The sequence below is a fragment of the Gorilla gorilla genome, chromosome 4 (genome assembly GCF_029281585.2).
Source record: "Gorilla gorilla gorilla isolate KB3781 chromosome 4, NHGRI_mGorGor1-v2.1_pri, whole genome shotgun sequence".
Lineage (NCBI taxonomy): Eukaryota > Metazoa > Chordata > Mammalia > Primates > Hominidae > Gorilla > Gorilla gorilla.
The window spans coordinates 145,962,818-145,986,181 of record NC_073228.2 but is presented as its reverse complement, the minus strand read 5'-3'; the positions used below and the strand labels follow the sequence as shown (position 1 = coordinate 145,986,181).

Genomic DNA, 23,364 nt, shown 5'->3' with positions numbered 1-23,364 from the left:
AGCAGCTCTTAGTAGGGGACACGAATGCAAACCCAACTATGCAAGGTGAAAATCACTCTAGCTTTGGCATTTTGGTTGAATTTCATTAGAATCAGGCTGGGTTTCATAACCAGAAGGCAGAACTTCCTTAGTTTTATACTTTTTCTAATAATGCTTTGTCAGGGAAATCATCTTCTCTATTTTAGAGATTTCTTTTAGATTTTTGACCTGTTTTCTTGTTTCCCAGGCTGCGTATATCACTCGCGAACCTTCCAGACAACTGAAGAATAACAATGAATACTGCCATCTTCCCAGAGCTCCAGCACTAATCTTTGTTAAGACTTAGAGGAAACCACTTTTCTCAGTTTTGATGTATATGAATCTGCAATCACTAATGAATGGGGAAAAGTCTGTGAAACATTTATTTCCTACATCAATGATTAAAATTAGCTGTTTTTAGAGAATGAACAACACACAAAGCAGGTTGGACGACATCTATTTCACACAATTGCATCTCAGTTTCTGACCTAGGTAAAATCCTGCATAAATGTAAGAGAATCCTCTATATTCATATGTTCTGTATTCAGGTTTAAGAGATGTGCATTTACATTTACATTTTATTAATTCATCAACTGATAAACTTAAGAATTAAAACTCTCAAAATCAGAAGACAATGCTTTTTGGTAAAGAAAAAAAGAAACAGGCTATAAGTAAAAACAGGTATAAAAATTAACACAAAACCTTTGAGTAATGTATTTATCCTGTAAGTGGACAATTCTGAGAATAGTGGAGGACTGAGGGGATTAAAATGCCACGCAGTAGATGGACTATTTCAGATTTCATAGTCAGGGAAACTGGCTTCGGGAGGACAGCTCTCAATTCATGCACTTTACGTGAGAGCAGTTCTTTCTATAGGCCATAAAGTTGTAGGTGATACAATCAACTGCGTTATAAAATAGCTTCTTTTTAGAATGGAGATGATACAAAATCAATTTCTACAACCATCATTTCCTCCTGAACACCTCTTTCACTTTCAACCTAAACTTACTCTCCCCTTTGGGAATTCCCAGTGTATTTCTTTGAGATGTCTTCCACGTTAACAGTAGAGCCTACAAAGAACCAACATGCAGAGGCTACTTGTCAAAGGGCACTTTCTGTAGGTAGTCTAAAAGAACACAATTATACACATACACAAACGTGTACAGGTATACGCAAAAGGGAAAAGGAGATGCAAGAGTACTGTACTACTGCTTTAACAAATGCTCTCACCCAATCCACCTTATCCATCTTACAGGCTAGAAACACTATTTAGGGTTTAAAATACGCAAAAAAAAATTTTTTTTAATATATAAACCATCTATGGAAGCATATTTTGCCTTCTGTTATGACCTTCATCATTCCTCAAATCATATTCTAAAAGCCTGAGAGGTGAAAATCTTCTAAGCAGCTGAACCACCCACAGAACCTGAAAATTATTATACATTTTGCACATGATTAACCTATATTCACCACTGAGGTTTAACCAAGAACCAGATTCACGTAGGTAATAGGGGTCACAACTACTTTTTCATAAAATATACCCTCCTACTGGCCGGGTGAGGTGGCTCACGCCTGTAATTCCAGCACTTCAGATTGCTTGAGCCCAGGAATTCAAGACCAGTCTGGGCAACATGGCAAAAACCTGTCTCTACTAAAAATACAAAAATTAACTGGGTGTGGTGGCACATGCCTGTAGTCCCAGCTACTTGGGGAGGCTGAGGTGGGATGGCTTGAGCCTGGAAGGTGGAGGTTGCAGTGAGCCAAGATCACGACTTTGTACTTAAGTCTGGGCGACAGAGCGACACCCTGTCTCAAAAAAAAAAAAAAAAAAAAATCTACGCATCCATCTATCTATACAAACACACATCCTCCTACTTTACATAAATGTACAATTCCATGTCTATTCTTACCATGTTTTCAGTTAAAATTAGATTACTGATGTTTACAAGAAGCATGGTCAAATGATTTTTTTCATTTTATGTCAATGTTTACACGCCAACCCTCCAGAAGGTTGGGACAATGGGAAGAGGGCATTGGACTGGATGTAAAGCCTGAGGCCAGGGGTCTAGTTTTGTTAGGGTCTAGTTCTGATGATTCTCACCCCAGAATCTTGCCCCCTCAGGCAATCACTCAAATTGAAATATCACTTCTATTGGTCCTGATACTCTACTTCAGTAGTTATCTTACTTCTTCCTTTGAATGTAAACCATTTATAGCTAAGTAGAGTATATTTTAGTATAAGAACACAGTGAAGGCTGGGTGCGGTGGCTCACACCTGTAATCCCAGCACTTTGGGAGGCCGAGGCGGACGGATAACGAGGTCAAGAGCTCGAGACCAGCCTGACCAACATAGTGAAACCCCGTCTCTACTAAAAATATAAAAATTAGCTGGGCGTAGTGGCGCGTGCCTGTAATCCCAGCTACTTGGGAGGCTGGGGCAGGAGAATCGCTTGAACCTGGGAGGCGGAGGTTGCAGTGAGTGGAGATCGCAACACTGCATTCCAGCCTGGGCGACAGGGTGAGACTCCGTCTCAAAAAACAAACAAACAAACAAACAACACATAGTGAAGACCAAACAAAATTTCATCTGTACTAATAATGACTCACGGTGGGCCAGAGCTCAAGTCAGTATGTAATAAGAAAGCAAAGGGAAAAAAAAATAATTTACTTCACTAAAACTTCTGTTGTTTCTTTAAAACTCTAAACAAAATTGACCCTATAAGTAAAGATATTCATTCTTATCATTTTTTAACAAGCAAATTTTAATAATGCTTTTTATTTCTATACAAAGCAATGTAACTTTCTGAAAAAAAAAATGGCTATACAGAACCCTTTAAACATAAGAGTACAGAGTTTCGAATGGCAACAAGAAGTTAAGAAACATAGGGCACTGTGTCGTTATGGGTGAATCCTAGTTGTCCTGCAGCCCAAGGTCCAAGCTAGTTTACTCCATAACCTTAAGTAAATAACCGCGGTTCCTATGAATACCTTTCCAAAACCATTTACTATAAAAACTCACCCTTTATCCATTATCAGTATTAATGTATTGAAGTGAGAAAGAACATGGGAGAGAAAAATGAGAATTAATGCAGCATGAACATTTTCATCCTGAATACCAGTAAGGACTCTAGATGATATATGGTGCCAACTTTATGTGCCTCAAAAGATTTTAATTTTCAGAACATTTAAATGATTAAAGAGAAATCATCCTCTTGACTAGGTATTTTAAAGCGTTATCAAACTGTAGGTTTACATTTGACAAAGTCTTATGGACCACCAAATACGTAGAAATAGGAATTCCAAATATTTCAGTTCGTTGAATATACAAAACCAAATAAGGCGCAAGGACCTGAAGAATAAACACAAAGCTAGTCTACAATGTTTGAGTTAACGTGATTTAGGACCCTTCTATTTTGTTCTGCAAGATAATTTACATAGTTCTCTCTGCTATATGTGTCCACATCTATTCAGATTGTTACAGATCTTTTCATTCTGGAACTTAGAACATCATAGGCCATACAAACTTCCAAACTCCATTGTTGGTATAATCTGATTCGAAATGGAAAAAAAAAAAATCTTCAAAGAAACTTTCATAAAACTCTCTCCTCTATTATCAAATATAACTTCTGAAAAAGAACACACTACACTATTATTCATAATAATCCATAAACTGGTTAGAGGGATCATTGAAATGTCAATCCAGGAGGCTCCTAATTTTCCTGTTTGGCTTTCAAACAACCCACACTTCTGTGCATTATATACTGACATCCTAAACGACTTCCTATGCTGATTCTGGATATACATACACAGCAGATGAATGGACATTTGCAGCTATCAGACTGTGCTGGTGCTGATTTGTGTAGTAATTTGACCATCTTGGTGTATTTTTTCTTCATATTTCTTAAATAGAAAATGAAAAAAATCAAATGGCTGATATCATAAAAACCACTGGTCTCTAAATTTAAGATTGAGACAAGAATAGAAATCAGGAGAAATGAGGAATCTTTAATTTCAACTGACTGAATGCTCACAGGACTCAAACCAGTTGGTGCATTCAACTGAGAAAAAGAACAAATGAGAACATGCAGAAAACACTGGAAATAAATTATCTAAAATTATGTCTAAAAATTGAAGCATAATTAGGAATTCCAGAATGATTTAAGATCTCTACAACTCCTCTCTACTTTTTTAGTCCATTATCTTTTACAGAACCAATGTTCATATACATTTTTAGGAATGTATTTAGTAGGATATAAGAGGACTTCTTGTGCTGAAAATGAAGAAAAAAAATTGACCCAACATTAGTTTTTTAATCGCATCTACTGAATGATTCCCTAAGATTAGAAAAAATTGCCTTAGCAATCAACAAATGCAAGCCAAGAAATTAAGCACTAATCTACAGTAAAAGGTGCTACACAAGAGATATTTATTAATGTTCTGTTGTATTTACAGTTTTAACATAGCAAACCAAGATGAATTACCACTTGGGCAGAAAGCACATCATTCTACATTATAACCCACTGGTTTCTGCTAACACATTGTAAAAGCAAGTAGTACAGTATGTTAGGGATCATCTCAAAAGTTCCAAGCTATTTCTTTCTTTGCTCCTAAGTACCTAATCCTCTCCTTACTCCCAGACTTTGGCCTAATCACCAGGAGACAAAAGGAAAATAAGGGGGGTGGGGGTGGGAGTGGGGGTGAAGGACTCTAATTATAGAAAGAGTGTCAAGAATTACATTTTAGTAATTAAGCTTCATTTGTATCCTAGTGCTTTCTGTTTTATACAGTGACAACACCTTTAGAATCCCTTAGGTACAATAAGGTACCGCAAAATTGTGAATACAGGCTATAAAAAATTAATGCTTATTATTTACCAATTAAAGACTTATTTTTGACCACACCTTAAATGTATTTTTGCACTATGATTTTGCTTCCAGGTGTTCACACAGAATTGAATAAATTTCTAGATTAACTTGAACAGCAAATATGGATTATGTGCAAAAACACAGTCATAACAAAAGTTTAACTTTTGAGAAAACCCCTTTAAAATGGCCAGCATTATACATATCTTACAATAAAATATTTAATTCCAAGTTCATTTTGAGATGGAGGATGAATAAAGCAAGACTGCCCCCTACCGACTACAGGGACATGGCTCATGCTACTTAAAATGACTACAAACAATATATAAGGCATTATTAATACATCACAGACTTGATTGCAAGAGCTTTTTCAAACATTAACCACTAATGATTCAACGATTACAGAATTCTGCATTAACTATTAAAATTTTACACCTAGGAACAAATAGAGAGAAATGATCTTTTCAACAGTACTTTATTTTTTTAAAGCAGGTGATTATTCCTCTGTGTTCTGCATCTTGATTCACTTCCTGCAGGTGTTCTCTTGCTTCTTGAGAGAGAATTCATAAATGCAGGAAGGCCTTTGCCAGAAAACATCTGCCAGAGAAGGATATTGAATATTGAAACTCTAGTTAGCTTGTTATTTTGGCTAAGAGAAGGATGTAGTCACAAAAGAAGGCAGGATGTTTGGAGACACAAGTGCATTTTAACATAGTTTTAAGATTACTGTATACTGACATCACGGTATTCAATAAACATTAAAATTTCAGTTCTTAAAGTTATCAAGGCCTCTAGAACTAGAAAAAACTGGAATGCTTTTTCTAAAAACTCCTGAAGTCAGGAGTCTCTCTTTCCAAACCTCTTAACAAAAGAATACAATGGAAGCAGTACTACTGCGCATCCCACACTGAACGCTGTCAGCAATGACTGAAACTTGGGACAGAGAGCATAATCCAAGTGCACAAGTAATTTTCCTAATATACCTGAAGCTACTGTTTACCCTAACAATTCCACTAGATATTGCACAAGGAAGCTTTCCAGTAAGGATGCCAACCATGTCATGCTATACCTCAACTGAGCATGGCAAAATTAGAAAACAAGGATAAACTCACAGGTACCACAAATACTTTTAAAAAACAAGTTTTCCTAAAAAGTCATTGTATTTGGGGCATGTTTCTCTTAAAATAATACATGTAGTTTCAAACTAATTTTAAGAAAGGAATATATCTGACTGAAATAAATGCTCTCGAAATAATGCCTACGCATTTTACTAAATGCAGTTTTCATCTAATATTTTGAGGCATTTCTGTACTAGTATATTGTTTTGGTTCTCATGAAAATAACTTGGGAAAAACTACAAGTAATTCCCTATATTAACAATAAAAGAAGAAACACTAAAGAGATACATTTACTGCTCAATAAACATTTATTGAGAAACGATTTTGTGGTACTCAGCAAGAAGTGAGAGTTGGATGGGCTCAAATATAGGCCCATAACTTACTTTTCTATCCTCCAAATTACTATAAAAGCCACAAGAAACTCTTCTGTGTCTTTTCTTTCTTTTCTTTTTTTTTTTTTTTTTTTTTTGGAGACAAGAGTCTGTCACTCAGGCTGGAGTGCAGTGGCGCGAGCTCGGCTCACTGCAACCTACACCTCCAGGGCTCAAGCCAACCTTCTGCCTCAGCCCCGCAAGTGACTGGCACTAACAGGTGTGCACCACTATGCCCAGTGTCTTCTGTATCTTTTCTGATTAGATTACTGAGTAAGTATTTAAAAGGCTGCCAAAATGGAGAGAGACTACAAACACACTGGAGGAAATGAACATATTTTAATATTATCAACATTTTTTCAAACTATAAATTCACTTGTGTTGTGATTTGAAGTAAACCACTGAAACTGATACAAGGACATCTTTTCTTTAGATTGAGAGACATAAGAGATTGAAAGACCTCGGAAAGCACAGAGACAGAGACACAAAAACATGAGGAACTCTAAAAGCCAAGCAGAAGCAAAAAAGAAAATCGGCAGATGAATATTAAATGAATGTTTTTGCAATGAGGCCAGACTCATTATAAACATAAATAATTTGTTTTATCAGTTTCTATATATTTTTTTTTTTTTGAGACGGAGTCCCGCTCTATCACCCAGGCTGGAGTGCAGTGGCACAATTTCGGCTCACTGCAAGCTCCGCCCCCCGGGTTCATGCTGTTCTCCTGCCTCAGCCTCCCGAGTAGCTGGGACTATAGGCGCCTGCCACCACACCCAGCTAATTTTTTGTATTTTTAGTAGAGACGGGGTTTCACTGTGTTAGCCAGGATGGTCTTGATCTCCTGACCTCATGATCTGCCCGCCTTGGGCTTCCCAAAGTGCTGGGATTACAGGCGTGAGCCACCATGCCCAGCCCAGTTTCTTTTAATAGATGAAAACTGATGAAACAGTGACTAGTAGGTCAAAACAGAGTTTGCAAGAATATACAATATGGTACGGACAATTACCTGGCCACTTCCTTAGTTTATGATGCTTTAGCACAGGTAAACAGCTTTAATAGATCCCTCAAAGTCAAAGCCTGCCACCCAACAAACATTAAAAATCCCTTTGCTTGTTCAGTAAGAAAAGTAAAAATTAAATTAAATTAAAATAAAATATCTCAAGAGGACCTAGAGAGGTCACCAGTGGGTAATCTCAATCACCACACAATCTTTAAATGAAAGACTGCTAGAGGGCACTGCTGTCTGAGACTTGGAGGCTTGAGTGGCAGTGTTACAGAAATGCTGGCAGTACACAAACTGAAGAACAAACAGATCTTAGAGACTCTGGACCATATTACTAAATTATAGATCAGATCACTTTGTAAAAAAAAAAAAAAAAAAAGGAATCCAATAGCCTACAGATCATTTAATTCCAAGAGGAAGACAACCAGTTCTTCTTGGAGACATGTAAATTTTGTTTAGCAAAAATTCTACTGGAAACACCATTTCCCTATTATCTTGCTATCTTATAACCTAGTCCAATAAGTAAACCTTTACCTTGAGATGAATTTCCTTTAATAAAATAAAAGAAGTATTAAGGAACAGGAGAAAAATTACAGAAAAGGAGAAATGAAAGTGTCTGTTATCACATGGAAAAAAATTAAAATATTTGATGCCTAATAGGTACAGCTCACTAGGTCACTTTTTAAATTATGAAGGCCCTAGCTCATTAATGCTAGGGCTCAAAAACCTCCTTTTTTCCTTCTATTTCAGATGCAGTTAAAATAAATAATTTTAAAATATATTATGCTTCATATGTACAAGTGCTTTTGGTACCACACAAATAGTGTTAGATATAACCAATCAACTGTGTTACCACCTTATTACTGTAGCTAACTCCTCATTCACCTGGCAGCATCAGAGGAGGTGGTAATCCATAAAAATGTATTTTCCAGTGAACTGGTAAATAAGAAAAGTATAAACACTTTACATTTTTTACCATTTCAGGTACAGATGTTTCTAACAGGTATCTGTTTCTTCTGCTTCCTCAGTCACATACTTTTTTTTTTTTTTTTTTTTTTTTGAGACAGAGTCTCGCTCTGTCGCCCAGGCTGGAGTGCAGTGGCGTGATCTTGGCTCACTGCAACCTCCACCTCCCGGGTTCAAGCGATTCTTCTGCCTCAGCCTCCCAAGTAGCTGGGATTACAGGCGCACCCCACCACACCCAGATAATTTTTGTATTTTTAGTAGAGACGGGGTTTTGTCATGTTGCCCAGGCTGGTCTCAAACTTCTAACCTCAGGTGACCTGCCCACCTCGGCCTCCCAAAGTGCTGGGATTACAGGCGTGAGCCACTGCGCCCGGCCCAGTCACATACTTCTTGATGGCCACTGTGCACACCTTTAGCAGTTCCTTCTGGCATTTTGTTATGAAGTAGGAAAACAGATAACAGCTTATTAATACATTTTTCCCTCCCTTAAGCTTAAATGGACTCTGAAAAGGAACCTGAGAGCTGCCCCTATGATAGTAGTACATGAGCTTTAATGTTTAGCTTTTGTAATATCTACTTTGACTGATTAGAAAGAGGTGTTTTGGGATCACTTCAAGATTGGTTTATTTGTACTATATTTCAGGTAGCCTGACTAGAAAAGTCACTATTCTTATGCCCTTTTCTAGTAAAATGCCAAATCCTAGTACAATATGGAAAGTATATTATTTTTCTGTTTTGGTAAAGTTATTTTTTAAATTCTGTATCTGTATCTTTCTGGCAAAGTTATTTAAAAAATTCCCTACAGGTGTCTTTCTTCAGCTACCTTTTAATTGGTGACATCTCCATCAAAGAAGTAGAAGTCCATAAAAGAAAATAAAGCTTTTGGGAACACTGACCCCATTTTCTAAAGTCTGTGTTCTCTGATTGGCCATTCCCAGCTTTCTACTTGCATAAACTCTGTATTCTGATCCTTTTGATGGCTTCAGGTTGACAACGTCAAGAGAGGCAATTTAGCAGAGTAGTCACTAGTTTACCAGTGATTTTCCTCAGCAGGAGTTAGCCTAGGATTTTTAAACTACATTTTCCCTCTCCCCTATCCCTATCTCCCTAGAAGAATCACTGTACATGACAGTTAGAAATAAGATCAAAGTTATCCTTTAGTAATTTGACTGCCTGCTAGGCAAAAACTCAACAACCTTCTGACAAAATTCAGAGCTCACAATCTCTACAACATGATAATTAACAATGCTGCAACAAAGAAATAACTGGCCAGGTGTGTAAAAACAGGAAAATGTAACCCAGAGTCAAGAGAAAAATCCATCAATACAAATAGACTTATCTAACTTGATGTTGGAATTAGCAGATAATTACTTTTTAAAAACTGTGATAAGCATAATAAAGAATCGATAGGGCGGAAAAAAATAAAGCTTTCTTACTTCACATGACGGTTTTCTAGTATGTCTTCTAACAAAATTAAACTAAATGTCCTCTGAACTAGAGAAAGAAAGGATTCTACATCTGGATCTGGACAGAGTTCTTACCCTTTCAGTGGACAAAGGGAACTCAGTCCCATAGGATATTACGGCTTTTCAGGTTCCCTCTGGGGATCCCTGGAAAATTAGTGAAGTCATTAGAATTCTAAATTCTGCTGTAAGTTCCTCAAACCCTTAATTTAGAGCTCTGAATTCTCTGGGTGTGTCAGGAATGATTTCAAATAAACCAGGGTATCACAGTTAAATAGAAAAGCAAATAAACTCTATTATGCCCTCCAATGGTGTGCATTCATTTACCTCTGAGAAAGTTTCTGACAACTCTTAACGTACACTCCTGAAACACCAGCAGGCTCATCACTTTAATCTCCCTTAGTACTTCCTATAACATTATTATTACTAAGGACTGCCTACTTCAAATCACAACCCCACATACATAGTTTTAAATTTAGAATATCAAAAAACATTTCAGAAATTTTAGAAAATCCAAACAATAACAACAAAATTTTCAGTAAAGCACCAAACAACACAGGAAAACTGAGACGTTCAGGCTTTCTGTCAACTGGGCTGCTATTTCTTATGCTTAGAGCCAAGATGAAGAAGGTATGCAATCCCCTAATAAAGATTCAAATTTCTTTCTAACTGAAGAACAAAGAGAATAGACAGAGGTGTGATCTCAGTCCATTTAGAAATTCAGAGCTGACATTAGACTACACCTACAGAATTGATGACTTTTTTTAAAAAGAGAAAGAAATCTGTCCCCTCAGTATATCTTGGTTATCAATGTATTAGAGGGAAAATATTAGGTGATTTCAGCACCCTTCATAAGGAGGACTTGTAGCAACCCAATAGTACTAGCTTTTGAATCCTTGATAGGTAAAAGTTAAACCTAAGGCTAACTATAAATTCCAATCTGATATATAGACGAAAGATGACAATGGTTAACTAAATAAAACTGCAAAGAATATCTAATAAGTCTCTTACGTTCTAGACATAGACAAAGACACATTGTAGGCATTAAGTCCCAGGCCAGTGGTATGAATATCCATCTGTGTCCAGACTGTGTGACTGAATTCAAATTCATGACATGCTACACATTTTCAAACATGCAATCAAAGATTCCTGTTTTTTAATAATGAATACTAGTTTTTTTAATAATGAAGAAACTAACTTTAAAAGCAGTTTAAGCCTTCTTTACCTACATACATTTAATTATCCATGTAAAATGCTTAATATATTATCTGACACATGGAAAACTCCATGAGTGTTAATTTTAGTTTACTATACTATGCTTGAAAAAATGTTTTGTTATATTCAAGAGGGTCTCATTATATGATTCTGTTGCCTAAAAGCTTTCAATGCTGTTCTATCACCTGGAAAATCAACTATGGTAGATGCTTTATTTTCTTGAAGCATACCTTCTGAGACCACCACAAGTTTTCAAAATTGAGAACCTCATGATTAGTATATGATTGCCTATATAAACTGACACCCTGCGAGTACAGAATAAATTCGTGCTCCACGTGGGCTTAGTCTTGCATTGACCCAACATGTCGCTGGCTTTATCAATTTCATGGTTCTACTGCAAATGGGCTTGCTCAAGGTATCTGAGAAACCTGTTTCAACCTGACTTTTTAGCCTTGACCCTCAATACTCCTTTATGCCCCAATCAAGCTGCTATCCTCTGAACAAGCTCCATACTTCCCTATTTTTGCTCTTCACTCTGCCTCAGATGATTCTGAAATTCTTCCCCACACTCTCCACTATCATGTAAAGTTTATCTGAACTACACCACCTATCCTTTATAATGCTTTGCCTAAGACCTTCAACTGGACTGGCCTCTAGGTGGTGCTCAAGGTTCCACTCTATGATCAACACAGTCCCCAAAGCCCCAAGGAACAAACAGCCAAGCCCAAGAAAGCCTATTAGAACTTGTTACCAGAGAGAGCTCTCTCTGGTGTACTCTTTCTCAAGATTCTCTACCTCTTCCTTCAGGCAGCCATTGATGTAAGATGGAGTGTCAGCCTCTGGGGAAAATCATGTGTGAATCAAAGAGCCTTGGCAGGGCTTAGTCCTCCCGTTCTAGGCAAGGGAAAAGGTCCTTTCTCCTCTTTTCTTGAGTTTGACCTTCCTCACATTAGAGTGGTATCAGAATGTCAACCTGAAGAAAGCCATCGGGAAAGCCTCAATGACAATTTTAAAAGATGGAAGACTTGGTGGGCTTGTCAGCAGCCCAGACAAAAGGAGTTCTTAAAGTACTACGCAGTCTTTCCAGGTTCTGGGATTTAGGGGCAGAGATGAGTGATTAGGCCTGAAGGGTTCCTTCTGAATGTCATCCTCTGGAACTGGTGCAACAGTAAGCAGTGGCTTCAGGATGCTGGAATTCAGTCAAGCAGCCAAATATCCCAGCTTTCTGATGACTGCTAAGACCCCTGCCTCTTTCACACTGTCAAAGCATGAAGTAATGATTTCTCCTATGGCAGTTTTTCTAATTTGACTTTATCAATAGCTTTTTGTAAAAATCCCTGTTACTAGACAAGAAACTGCTAAAAGGCAGGGACTGTGCCTTCTTTACTTTCTCTATATCCCCCTATCACAGATACTTACTCTAAAACTGAACAGAAATCTACAATGTAGCACATGGTTACACTAGGACTAGAATAAATTTTTTCTTTAATACCTTTAATAAATAAAGAGAACTCTGGTCCTGGGGAGATTTGAGAAAGTTTCTGGCATCTTCCGAACTTTTGCATAATTGATAAATCCTCTGAGAAACAGGAGAAAGCCTAATTTAAAAAAGAAAAGTCATGAATGAATTTATAATTTCCATGTTAAGTCCCCTCCCCAGAAATCCCTCTGATAGCGATACATTGTTATTTTTCTGCTAAAGGTAATCAAAACATGAGCAATTTCCTCCAGAATCTGCAAAGGATTTTCATACCAAATTATCCATCCTTCAATGAGAAGGTATAATGCAAGAGTCAATAGTGTCTTTTGCACATTCAGAATTGAATTGGTCTAAAAAGGAAATAAAAAATAAGATGGAGCCAAACATTTACATATGAAAGCCTCATTGAGAAACATCAAAATCTACCTATTGAGTTCCAAAAAAGCATTCCAAGATAATGAACTCCAAACAACAACAAAAAGAGGTTATAATTGTGTTTTTCTCAAGTAAAAAGAAAAAATGTAACCTTCCTTGTCATGGGCTGTTTTTTCTGTCGACAGTATATAATGTTGTCCACTAGATGTCAGGATCCCCTTATCTATTACAGCAATTCTCATCGTCTCAACTTGAAACTTTAGCTCTCTACTATTATTATTATTATTATTATTATTATTATTATTATTATTAAACAGACAGGGTCTTGCTCTGTTGCCCAGGCTGGAGTGCAGCGGTATGATCACAGCTCTGCAAGCTTGAATTCCTGGACCCAGATGATCCTCCTGCCTCTGCTTCCCAAGTAGCTAAGATAACAGGTTCATGCCCAGCTAATTTTTTAATTTTCTGTAGAGATAGGGGTCTCGCTATGTTGCCCAGGCTGGCCTTCAACTCCTAGGCTCAAGTGATTCTCCTGTCTCAGCCTCCCAAAGAGTTGGGATTATAGGTGTGAACCACTGTACCCAGCCTATTTCTCTATTCTTAGTAAGACTCTTTTTGTGTGACTACACCGGAATCTATACATTCACAAAAGTTTGTACCTCCTAAAACTGTCAGCAGAGAGGTGATATGCCCCTCCAGTGGAAACTCAGATACTCCTCCTGGCCTTCCTCTTTCAGAGATGGTCTCTGAGCCTTTAGCACATTTTTTTTTTTTTTTTAATACTTTTACTGGGATACTCAGTGGTAGAAAACGGTACTTGGACAGTTGAACTGATTTTTAGCAGTAACCAAGAGCTATCAGCTCTGAGCTTGGGGAACATCATTCTGTTTGGGACCCAAAGCAACAAGTGACTATTGAGCAGGGGTTACCCCTTCAAATACTAAGTTGGGGTATGGTGGTGGGATCTTACTGAACTGGAAGGCACATGACCTGTATGGAGGAGATAGCAACAACTCAGCTCTAGCCAAAGGGTGCCATGTGGAATGTAGGCTAGCTTTGCTTGATATTCCAACTTTCAAGAAAAGTAAAAACATTCAGGCATTTTATGTGAAATAATTTTGATTTTTAAAATGTTGGCAACTAATTAAAAAAAACTTGAAAAATAACTGTGGAACAAATAAACTATAGGCTAACTATAGCTCAAGAGCAGCCAGCTTGGGAGCTCTGCATAGAGCTCTGCAAGACAAAACACCATAAAACTGGTTCTCTTCAAAAGGGAAGTTCCCAAAATGACCCGAATATTGGGCACAAATGCTCATAAGTGTATCCAAACTCTTATTAATATATATATATATATATTTTTTTTTTTTTGAGATGGAATCTTGCTCTGTTACCCAGGCTAGAGCGCAGTGGCACGATCTCAGCTCACCACAACCTCCGTCTCTTGGGTTCAAGCCATTCTCCTCCCAAGTAGCTGGGATCATAGGCATGAGCAACCACAGCCAGCTAATTTTTGTATTTTTAGTAGAGACGGGGTTTCACCATGGTGGCCATGCTGGTCTCGAACTCCTGACCTCAAGTTATCTGCCTGCCTCGGCCTCCCAAAGTGCTGGGATTACAGGCATGAGCCACCACGCTGGGCCAAACTCTTATTTTTTGCTTACAAGCAAATGGTACATAGCAAGAATGATCAATGATGAAGGATTATAAAACCTCCTCCCATGAAACTTTAATAAAGAAAGGGAATCAATCCATTAAATTTCTTTAAATTGTTTATGCCATAAGCAATCGATCTGAACATATGCTTAAGGGCTCTTCTTTGGTTCATTCAGGATTTGACTTGGGGAAACACGGGTGGTCAGCCTTTCTCTTAAAGGTACAGTTTAGAAAATAAGCAAGCCAAGGAACTATTTCTTCTAAATTATTCTCCTGTTGGTCATTTTTATTACTGAAGTTCTCAATAATCAATAGAGGAAAAAAAATTACTATTTCTCTTTCCTTAGAATTCTAATGACCAATCATAGAGTACATGATGCTGTTGAGGAGGTGGTAGATGGTGCGATGATTTATGTTTTCTAAGTAAAATGTAGGGTCAGCAATGCAAGGCTCTGTCAGTTTTGGCAAAACAGGTCCTGAACTGTTTTGTTTTGTTTTTAGAGACACTGTCTTGCTGTCACCTAAGCTGAAGTGCAGTGACGCCATCATAGTTCACTGCAGGCTCCAACTCCTGGGCTCAAGGGGTCCTCCTGGCCCAGTCTCCCAAGTAGCTAGGACTACAGGCACAAACCACCATGCTTGGTTAATTTTAAAAAATTTTTTGTAGAGACAAGGTCTTGCTATGTTGCCCAGGCTGGTCTTAAAATCCTGGCCTCAAGGTGAAATCCTCCTGACTCAGCCTCCCAAAATGCTGGGATTACAGGCGTGAGCCACCATGCCTGGCCCAGGTCCTCAATTTATTAAACACCTGCCAGGCATGGGTGCCAGGATGTCCTAGCCAGAACCATTAGCAGCACCACCACCAAGGATCTTAATTAAGGGGGCAACAAGAAGCAAAACAGGACATAGGAGAAACTGATGTCACAGAAGCACAGTGAGGCAATCACACCATCTTTAATAGCCACAAGATGGCCCTGTTATTCTTTTGTAGAAATGACAGAAGTGATGGTGGTCTCTCTAACTGTATCATATATATTTTCTTTACATATAATCAAGAAGCCAACATTGAAATAATTTACTCCAATGTTCATCTCTTTGTTTTAATGTCTAGGAAAAAAGTATTTAAAAATAAATATTTAGAGTAAAAAATATAATCCCAGGCCAGGCATGGTGGCTCAGGCCTGTAATCCCAGCACTTTGGGAGGCCGAGGCGGGTGGATCACAAAGTCAGGAGATCGAGACCATCCTGGCCAACACGGTGAAACCCCGTCTCTACTAAAAACACAAAAAAATTAGCCGGGCGTGGTGGCAGGCACCTGTAGTCCCAGCTACTCGGGAGGCTGAGGCAGGAGAATGGCGTGAACCCGGGAGGCGGAGCTTGCAGTGAGCCGAGATCACGCCACTGCACTCCAGCCTGTGCGACAGAGCAAGACTCTGTTAAAAAAAAAAAGTCCTCTTGCCTATTATAAAATAATTCTTATTCTCACCAACGGTAAACTAAAGCATTCTGGAAATCCAATGGTGGTTCTTTCAGAAGTTATGTCTAGCGAGGTTATATATTTTCTGTTTTCTACTGACAGACCCACCAAAGATGGGCCACCTGCACTTACGAGTTAGTTCAACTGGCTGCAGTAAGCGTATAAGCAATTCTGGTTTGAGTCTGTGAATGCTGTGTGGCAATAGCTCACAAGGGGAAAAAAACTGACAGACTACAGAGTCATCAGCATACGCCATTTATCACATGGGGGAGAAGAATATATGTATAGGTTAGGAAGAACCTACAACCACAAAGAAACTTTTTATTAACGTGCATGTTACTCTGATGGTAACGAAAGACTATTTTTAAGAAAGCAACTTTTTAAAAATGTTTATTATTAATTGTTAATATATTACTATACAGTAATCAAGATGAACATTTACTACAAGTAATTTTACTTATAAAATTTAATGTAATGTTTTCTTGCCTTTTCTTACATTAAAAACACTTACCTAAAACAAGGAACACCCACCAGAGCCAGTACTGACCATCAAAATATCCAGGGAAATAGGTGGAAAACTAAAAAATAAGGCAAAACACTTTATAGCAGCTTAACAGACACAATTTCTCATTTTAACTTAAGGGTACACAAAATCACAAAATGATTTTTTTTTTGAGACGGAGTTTCGCTCTTGTTGCCCAGGCTGAAGTGCAATGGCGTGATCTTGGCTCACTGCAACCTCTGCCTCTCGGGTTCAAGCGATTCTCCTGCCTCAGCCTCCCGAGTAGCTGGGATTACAGGCATATACCACCATGCCTGGCTAACTTTATATTTTTAGTAGAGATGGGGTTTCTCCATGTTGGTCAAGCCGGTCTCAAACTCCCTACCTCAGGTGATCCACCCACATCAGCCTCCCAGAGTGCTGGGATTACAGGCGTGAGCTACTGTGACCAGCAAGACTTATTTGTTCTACCAATGCCATCACTTAGCCTTTAGAATAATGTTAAAATATAAGTGAAAGTATTTTACATATTACTAGCTTGAAATGATTACAATAAATGCAAATCTATTTCCTTTCAAGGAAAAGCAATTGTTAAATATGACAGCTTTTAGCTTTATTAACTCCTTATTTTGAAAGTATACAAAAATTGGTTTTTTTAGAAAACATTTTCCCCACATAATATTTGCTCTTCTAGAAATGTGTTTCAATAATGATCGTTTTACTTTGCTTATTCAGTGCCAAAAGCAATTATTATTATTATTAATTTTAAGAGACAGGATCTCACTATGTTGTCCAGGCTGCATTTGAACTCCTGGGCTCAAGCAATCCTCTCACCTCAGCCTCCTGAGTAGATGATACCATTGCCTTCTTTCTAATGAGGCCTGATTTTGTTCCTACTCCTCCAGCCTTGTCTTGACTTCGGAAGCTTTATCATGTATACCAGGGTAATCCCCTTCCCTTGCTGGCAATTGGTTTAGGAATGGGCACAGGATGCCATTCTGACCAGTGGAAATTGAGGGCTTCTGAGAAGCTTTCCTTGCTTCTCAAAGAAAAAACAGTTCTTTCTAAAGGTGGTAGAAAATTTTTTTTTAAATAGTTCTTTTTCTTCTCTTGAGCACTGTCGTGTTCCAATGTAATACTGATACATGAAACTGCCATCTTTTAACCCTGAGGGGAGGGGGGACCTGTGCCAATATGTCAGCTGTCCTTGATGATGTCAAAGAACCACTAACTTAACTAACCTCCTTGTCAGGGACTTGTTTTCAGGGGAAATACAATTTCCCCATTTAAAAAAACAATTAAAAATTTTTTTCTAAGCCATTTTGAGCTAGGTTTTTGTTACTCAGTCAAAAACATCCTACCTGATACAAGTTAATTCATTTAACTTTTTTTTTTTTTTTGAGACGGAGTCTCGCTCTGTCGCCCAGGCTGGAGTGCAGTGGCACGATCTCGGCTCACTGCAAGCTCCGCCTCCCAGGTTCACGCCATTCTTCTTCCTCAGCCTCCCGAGTAGCTGGGACTATGGGCCCCCGCTACCATGTCTGGCTATTTTTTTTTGTATTTTTTTAGTAGAGACGGGGTTTCACCATGTTAGCCAGGATGGTCTCGATCTCCTGACTTCGTGATCTGTCCACCTCGGCCTCCCAAAGTGCTGGGATTACAGGCGTGAGCCACCGCACCCGGCCCATTTGATTCACTTTTTAAATGCAGTTGAAAATTTAGTTTGAAAAAAAAAAAGAAGACTGGAATTAATTTTATTTCTCTTTTCCTTGGAGGCTTTGGTGTCCAAGAGTTTAATGTAGTTCGAAAATTAAAATATAGTATTTTCTTTGTTAATGAAGTAACAATTAAAATTTAGGGAAGGAATGAAAACCTCTTTAGGGCTCGAGTTCTTAACCTAAAGTCCATTATTATAGATGAGTACATATTAGCTATGTGGGGGAAAAGCTTACAACTTTCATCAGATTCCCAAAGGATTCTGGAACCCTAAAAATGTTAACAAATGTTTTATAATAAATAAGGTGGCACTACGTAGAAAAACTACAGTGGTCAAGCAACACCCATTAGTTAGTTAAGTATGCCAATTTATGAAGGATAAATTGGTCTTGTTTATAAGGTTGACGATAGCAATAAATTTATCTGAAATCAGAGGATACTTTAAAAGCCTAGATCTTTTACAACTTTAAATTACTTCATGCAAATTTAACTAACTGGTAACTCTGAAGTCACTAAAGACATACATCTCTGTAATTTACTTGAGAGGTAGGCTCCTAATGGAGCAATACTTGTTAAACAGTTTTGGCTCCCAAACATTTTGGCATAAGCAATCCTGGAAGGGAGAGGGGAAGAGAAGGAGAAAAGAAAAGAAGGAAGAAGAGAGCTAGATTAAAACTGTAACAGAATTAATGAGAGGAATGGCTGCTTTTGATGAGGTATCAAAGGGGTAATATCCTTCCTTTTATTATAAAAACAACTAATTTCAGAACATATACATTATCATATTATAAACATTAAAAACAAAGAAAGCAGATGGTGAACAATATTAATGATAGACCAGTTTTCAATAGATTTGACAACAAAACTTGTGTGCATGAACCATTTGCAAATGATTTTGGTTCAGCTTCATCATGAAACCACAGACAAACCAAAAATCATTTAACACACTGAAATAACTTTTAAAAAAGCAAATGAAAAATCAAATATTCAAAAATATTCTGATTATTGCCTCTCTGTAGAGCCCATCTTTTCTGTTATACAACTTACCCTGACAATCAGGATCCATTTAATTAGAGAGAGACCAAATCCTGAAATGGCCCCATACCTTCCTGCAGCTGAAGTGGTCAGGCAAAAAGACAGGAAAAACCCAATCCAGTTAAAGAGGAATGCCACTGCAAAAGCAGAGGAGGGGAAAGATGTTAGACATGTCCTGTTACCCAAGAACAAGAGTGCCTTACACCTGCCTCTGTTTAAATGACTTTCCACAGGATAAAAGACAGCTTGTCCTCCACAACTCTCACCATACCTCCTCTAAAACATCCATTCTTCTGTCTTTCCCCAAAAAGCAAACAAGAAAAACTCCTCCCTATCAGGTTTTACACACTTACGTCTACTGCTAGTCACTTTCAAAAACTCCTTAATAGGCTGAGCACAGTAGCTCACATCTGTAATCCTAGCACTTTGGGAGGCCAACGTTGGAGGATCCCCTGAGCCCAGCAGTTTGAGACCAGCCTGAGCACCACAGTGAGACCCATCTCTACAAAAACTGAAAAAAACAAAACAAACAAACAAAAGCCGGGCACAGTGGTGCACACCTGCAAGTCCCAGCTACTTGGGAGGCTGAGGTGGGGGGATCACTTGAGCCCAGGAAGTCAAGGGTACACTGAGAAGTGATCACACCACTGCACTCCAAATTCAGCCTGGGCAACAGAGCAAGACCTTGTCTCAAAAGGAAAAAGCAAAAAAAAACAAAAAACAGCAAAAAGCAAACCTTAACATTCACCAAACTGTATACTTACAATCTCTGCTTTTTTTTTTTTTTTTTTTTTTGAGACTGAGTCTCACTCTGTCACCCAGGCTGGAGTGCAGTAGCACGACCTTGGCTCACTGCAATCTCTGCCTCCCAGGTTCAAGTGATTCTCCTGCCTCAGCCTCCCGAGTGGCTGGGACTATAGGCGTGCACCGCCAGGCCCGGCTAATTTTTGTTTTTAGTAGAGACGGGGTTTCTCCATGTTGGCCAGGCTGGTCTTGAACCTCTAGCCCCAAGTGATTCGCCCACCTCAGCCTTCCAAAAAGTGCTGGGATTACAGGCACGAGCCACTGTGCCCAGCCTTTGACCTCTTTTTTTTTTTTTTTTTTTTTTTTTTTTTGAGATGAAGTCTCACTCTTGTCCCCCAGGCTGGAGTGCAATGGTGCGATCTCACCTCACGGCAACCTCCGCCTCCCGGGTTCAATCGATTGTCCTGCCTCAGCCTCCTGAGTAGCTGGGATTACAGGTGCCTGCCACCACACCCAGCTAATTTTTGTATTTTTAGTAGAGATGGGGTTTCACCATGGTGGCCAGGCTGGTTTCGAACTCCTGACCTCAGGTGATCTGCCTGCCTCGGCCTCCCAAAGTGCTGGGATTATAGGCGTGAGCCACCATGCCCAGCCTGACCTCTGCTTTTTACTGTGTGTGCTATATATATATAGTCCAGTAAATAAAATAAATGCCTTCAACATTAAATAAGTGCCCCCAAATAATCTGATTCAAGTCACTCATCCTCCTGTTCTCCGAATTTTGACAACTTATATAACATCACCTCTAAAAGCATTGCATTTTCTTATCTTTCTAATACAACAAATAAAGGAAATGGTTGCTCACTTCTATGTGAGGCACACAAAAAGATAAATGGCAAGTAACATGAAGGGAGAAAATCAGGCTGACTTTGATCTGTCAGAAAAAAGAAGCTTTCAGAGCAAAATTCATCAAAGGCATTTAATTCCTATTCTACAGATTAAATATGAGTAGAAGCAATGCAAAAGGGCCCCGTAGACCTGGAAGATGAGGCTTAGCTCATGTAAAAATGCAGCATCCTCATAACTGCTTTAATTATATTTTCCACAGATATTCATGAAAATAGAAGGCAAAGAGAAGGGATATTAAAACAAAGGTATATTAAGCTTTGAACATTCCAGTAAAAGGCACCAAATAAACACAATGTATTAATATATTAGCTCAACTAGTTATTTTAATTCAGTCAGATTCACCCATAATCCAAAGCACTCTAGTTTGTAGGGGGTGGTTCTGATATGCATACATACTTACTGAAAAAAGTTAACATGAAAATCCCATCATTTCCTATCCTCAGCTGGTCAGCATCATCAAAATCATCCCGACCCACAAAATCCTCATCCTAAATGAAAAGAAAAAGAATTATTTCTAGGCAAAGGGAAGACATAAAGAAAAATGAAGGGGTAAATTTGAGTAGCAAGGAAAAAAGTTATTGCTTTGGCTCAGTTCAAAATTATGAGCATTAAAGGCTCAATGTGTGTTTAAAATTCCATTTTGCATTATTAATATATAATTAGAAAAGAAGCAAATCTTTCTTCTATCCCCAGTGTTCTAAATGAAATTTTCATCTTATAACCCAAGTTCTTTAACAATACACTTCAAAAATTTAATACACTTCAAAAACAATACACTTCAAGAATAGTTCACAAAGAACTATTTACTCTTCCTTTAAAAAAATATACCTCAAGAAAAGACAAAAGGCAAAATTTACTTACACATTTGGTTTAAATTCTAGAATATCAGTAATCGAAGACCTGTTTAGGACCTAAAATATTAGTAATTAGAGATAAAATCAGCCAGGTGCAGTGGCTCATGCCTGTAATCCCAGCACTTTGGGAGGCCAAGGCAGGCAGATCACAAGGTCAGGAGATCGAGACCATCCTGGCTAACATGGTGAAACCCCTGTCTCTACTAAAAATACAAAAAAATTAGCCGGGAGTGGTGGCGGGCACCTGTAGGTCCCAGCTACTCGGGAGGCTAAGGCAGGAGAATGGCATGAACCCGGGAGGCAGAGCTTGCAGTAAGCCAAGATCCCACCACTGCACTCCAGCCTGGGTGACAGAGTGAGACTCCGTCTCAAAAAAAAAAAGATAAAATCAACCAGCTCAAGTGTTTCACGAGGCTGATATAGGGGAAAAAAGAATAGTACGATCATACATGAAGAGTCCACAGAACGGCCCACTGCTCAACTCCATAAGCATGTATTTGTATTGGTATACAGATCTAAATCTCACTTCTAACCTTATCAGCAGATAAGATCTTTTCCATCCTAACTTGATAACATAATATTGCAGATCTAGAAATAACATGATCATGAACAATACCAACACATGTGGGCTATCTTTTTAACTGATACAGGTGTGTGTTGAGATATTTAAAAATAATTGAATATATACTTAAAAGTGATAGATTTGTACACAGTTCAATGAGGGCTCCTTAAGTGAAAAATATTTCAGGGAATATCAAAACTTGTTGTACACAGAAAAGGGTCTGGAACACCCAAATTGTTAACAGTGGTTCCCCTGGGGAGTGGGAACTAGAGAAAGGAAGTCGGTGGCAATGGCAGCTTCCTTTTCTAACTTAACATACGTCCTCTATTGTTTGAAATTTCTATAAAAACGAATTTTTATAATTAATTTTTTAAAACATTAAATACCTAGTATTCTTACTTCATATCAGCAGAATAAGGTTTTGCCAAAATTAAAAGCTAATTGTTTTTTGCATAACTATTCAAAGATATACTCCAAAAAATATATGGAAGTAACATCTAATAATATTACAAATGCCTTCTAACTGTTCTTCCTGTCCTCTTGGTATCTCTTCTACCATGATGCATCCTAGAAATTGCTGCCAAGTTAATGTTTCCAAAACACCACACAAGCCCTCTCATACCCCTGCTCAAAAACTCTGATGGATTCTCTAAAAGCTACATATGAAGTTTAAATACCCTCATCTAACATTCCAAAGATTCTATAAACAACAGTTGTAGTCACGACTTTCTATCTCCCTTCACAAACTCTTGCTCATACAAAGCCAATTACTACATCCACAGAACTGCCTTCACCTGGCTGAATTCACACCTGCTTTCTGTGCCTTTTTCCCTCTGGAATGTTCTTACCCATCAAAACTCCGGGCCCACATCAAATCTCATTTTCCCCTATGATCACACAGTAAAAAGTTTCAGTTCTTGATGCCCACTGCTCTTATGTGTCTTAGTTATCAGTATTTGTGGGCCCTTAACCCTAGTTGGATTTTAGGCTTTTGAATAACAATGAGGAACACTGCCTTATACAAAGCTTTTTACCTA

General features: G+C 38.3%; 1 protein-coding gene across 1 annotated transcript in view; it reads right to left on the bottom strand.

Moving 5' to 3' along the window:
- Nucleotides 1-4,427: 4,427 nt before the first annotated feature.
- The window catches only part of NDFIP1 (Nedd4 family interacting protein 1), a 44,058-nt gene continuing 25,121 nt past the window's right edge, over nt 4,428-23,364 (bottom strand). The window contains exons 4-8 of the mRNA XM_004042729.5: nt 21,312-21,399; nt 19,271-19,395; nt 16,517-16,583; nt 12,509-12,614; nt 4,428-5,477 (exon numbers count right to left, since the gene is read on the bottom strand). Coding sequence (XP_004042777.1) covers nt 12,511-12,614; nt 16,517-16,583; nt 19,271-19,395; nt 21,312-21,399 — 384 coding nt within the window. The 3' untranslated portion in view covers nt 4,428-5,477; nt 12,509-12,510. The remainder of the gene's footprint in view (nt 5,478-12,508; nt 12,615-16,516; nt 16,584-19,270; nt 19,396-21,311; nt 21,400-23,364) is intronic.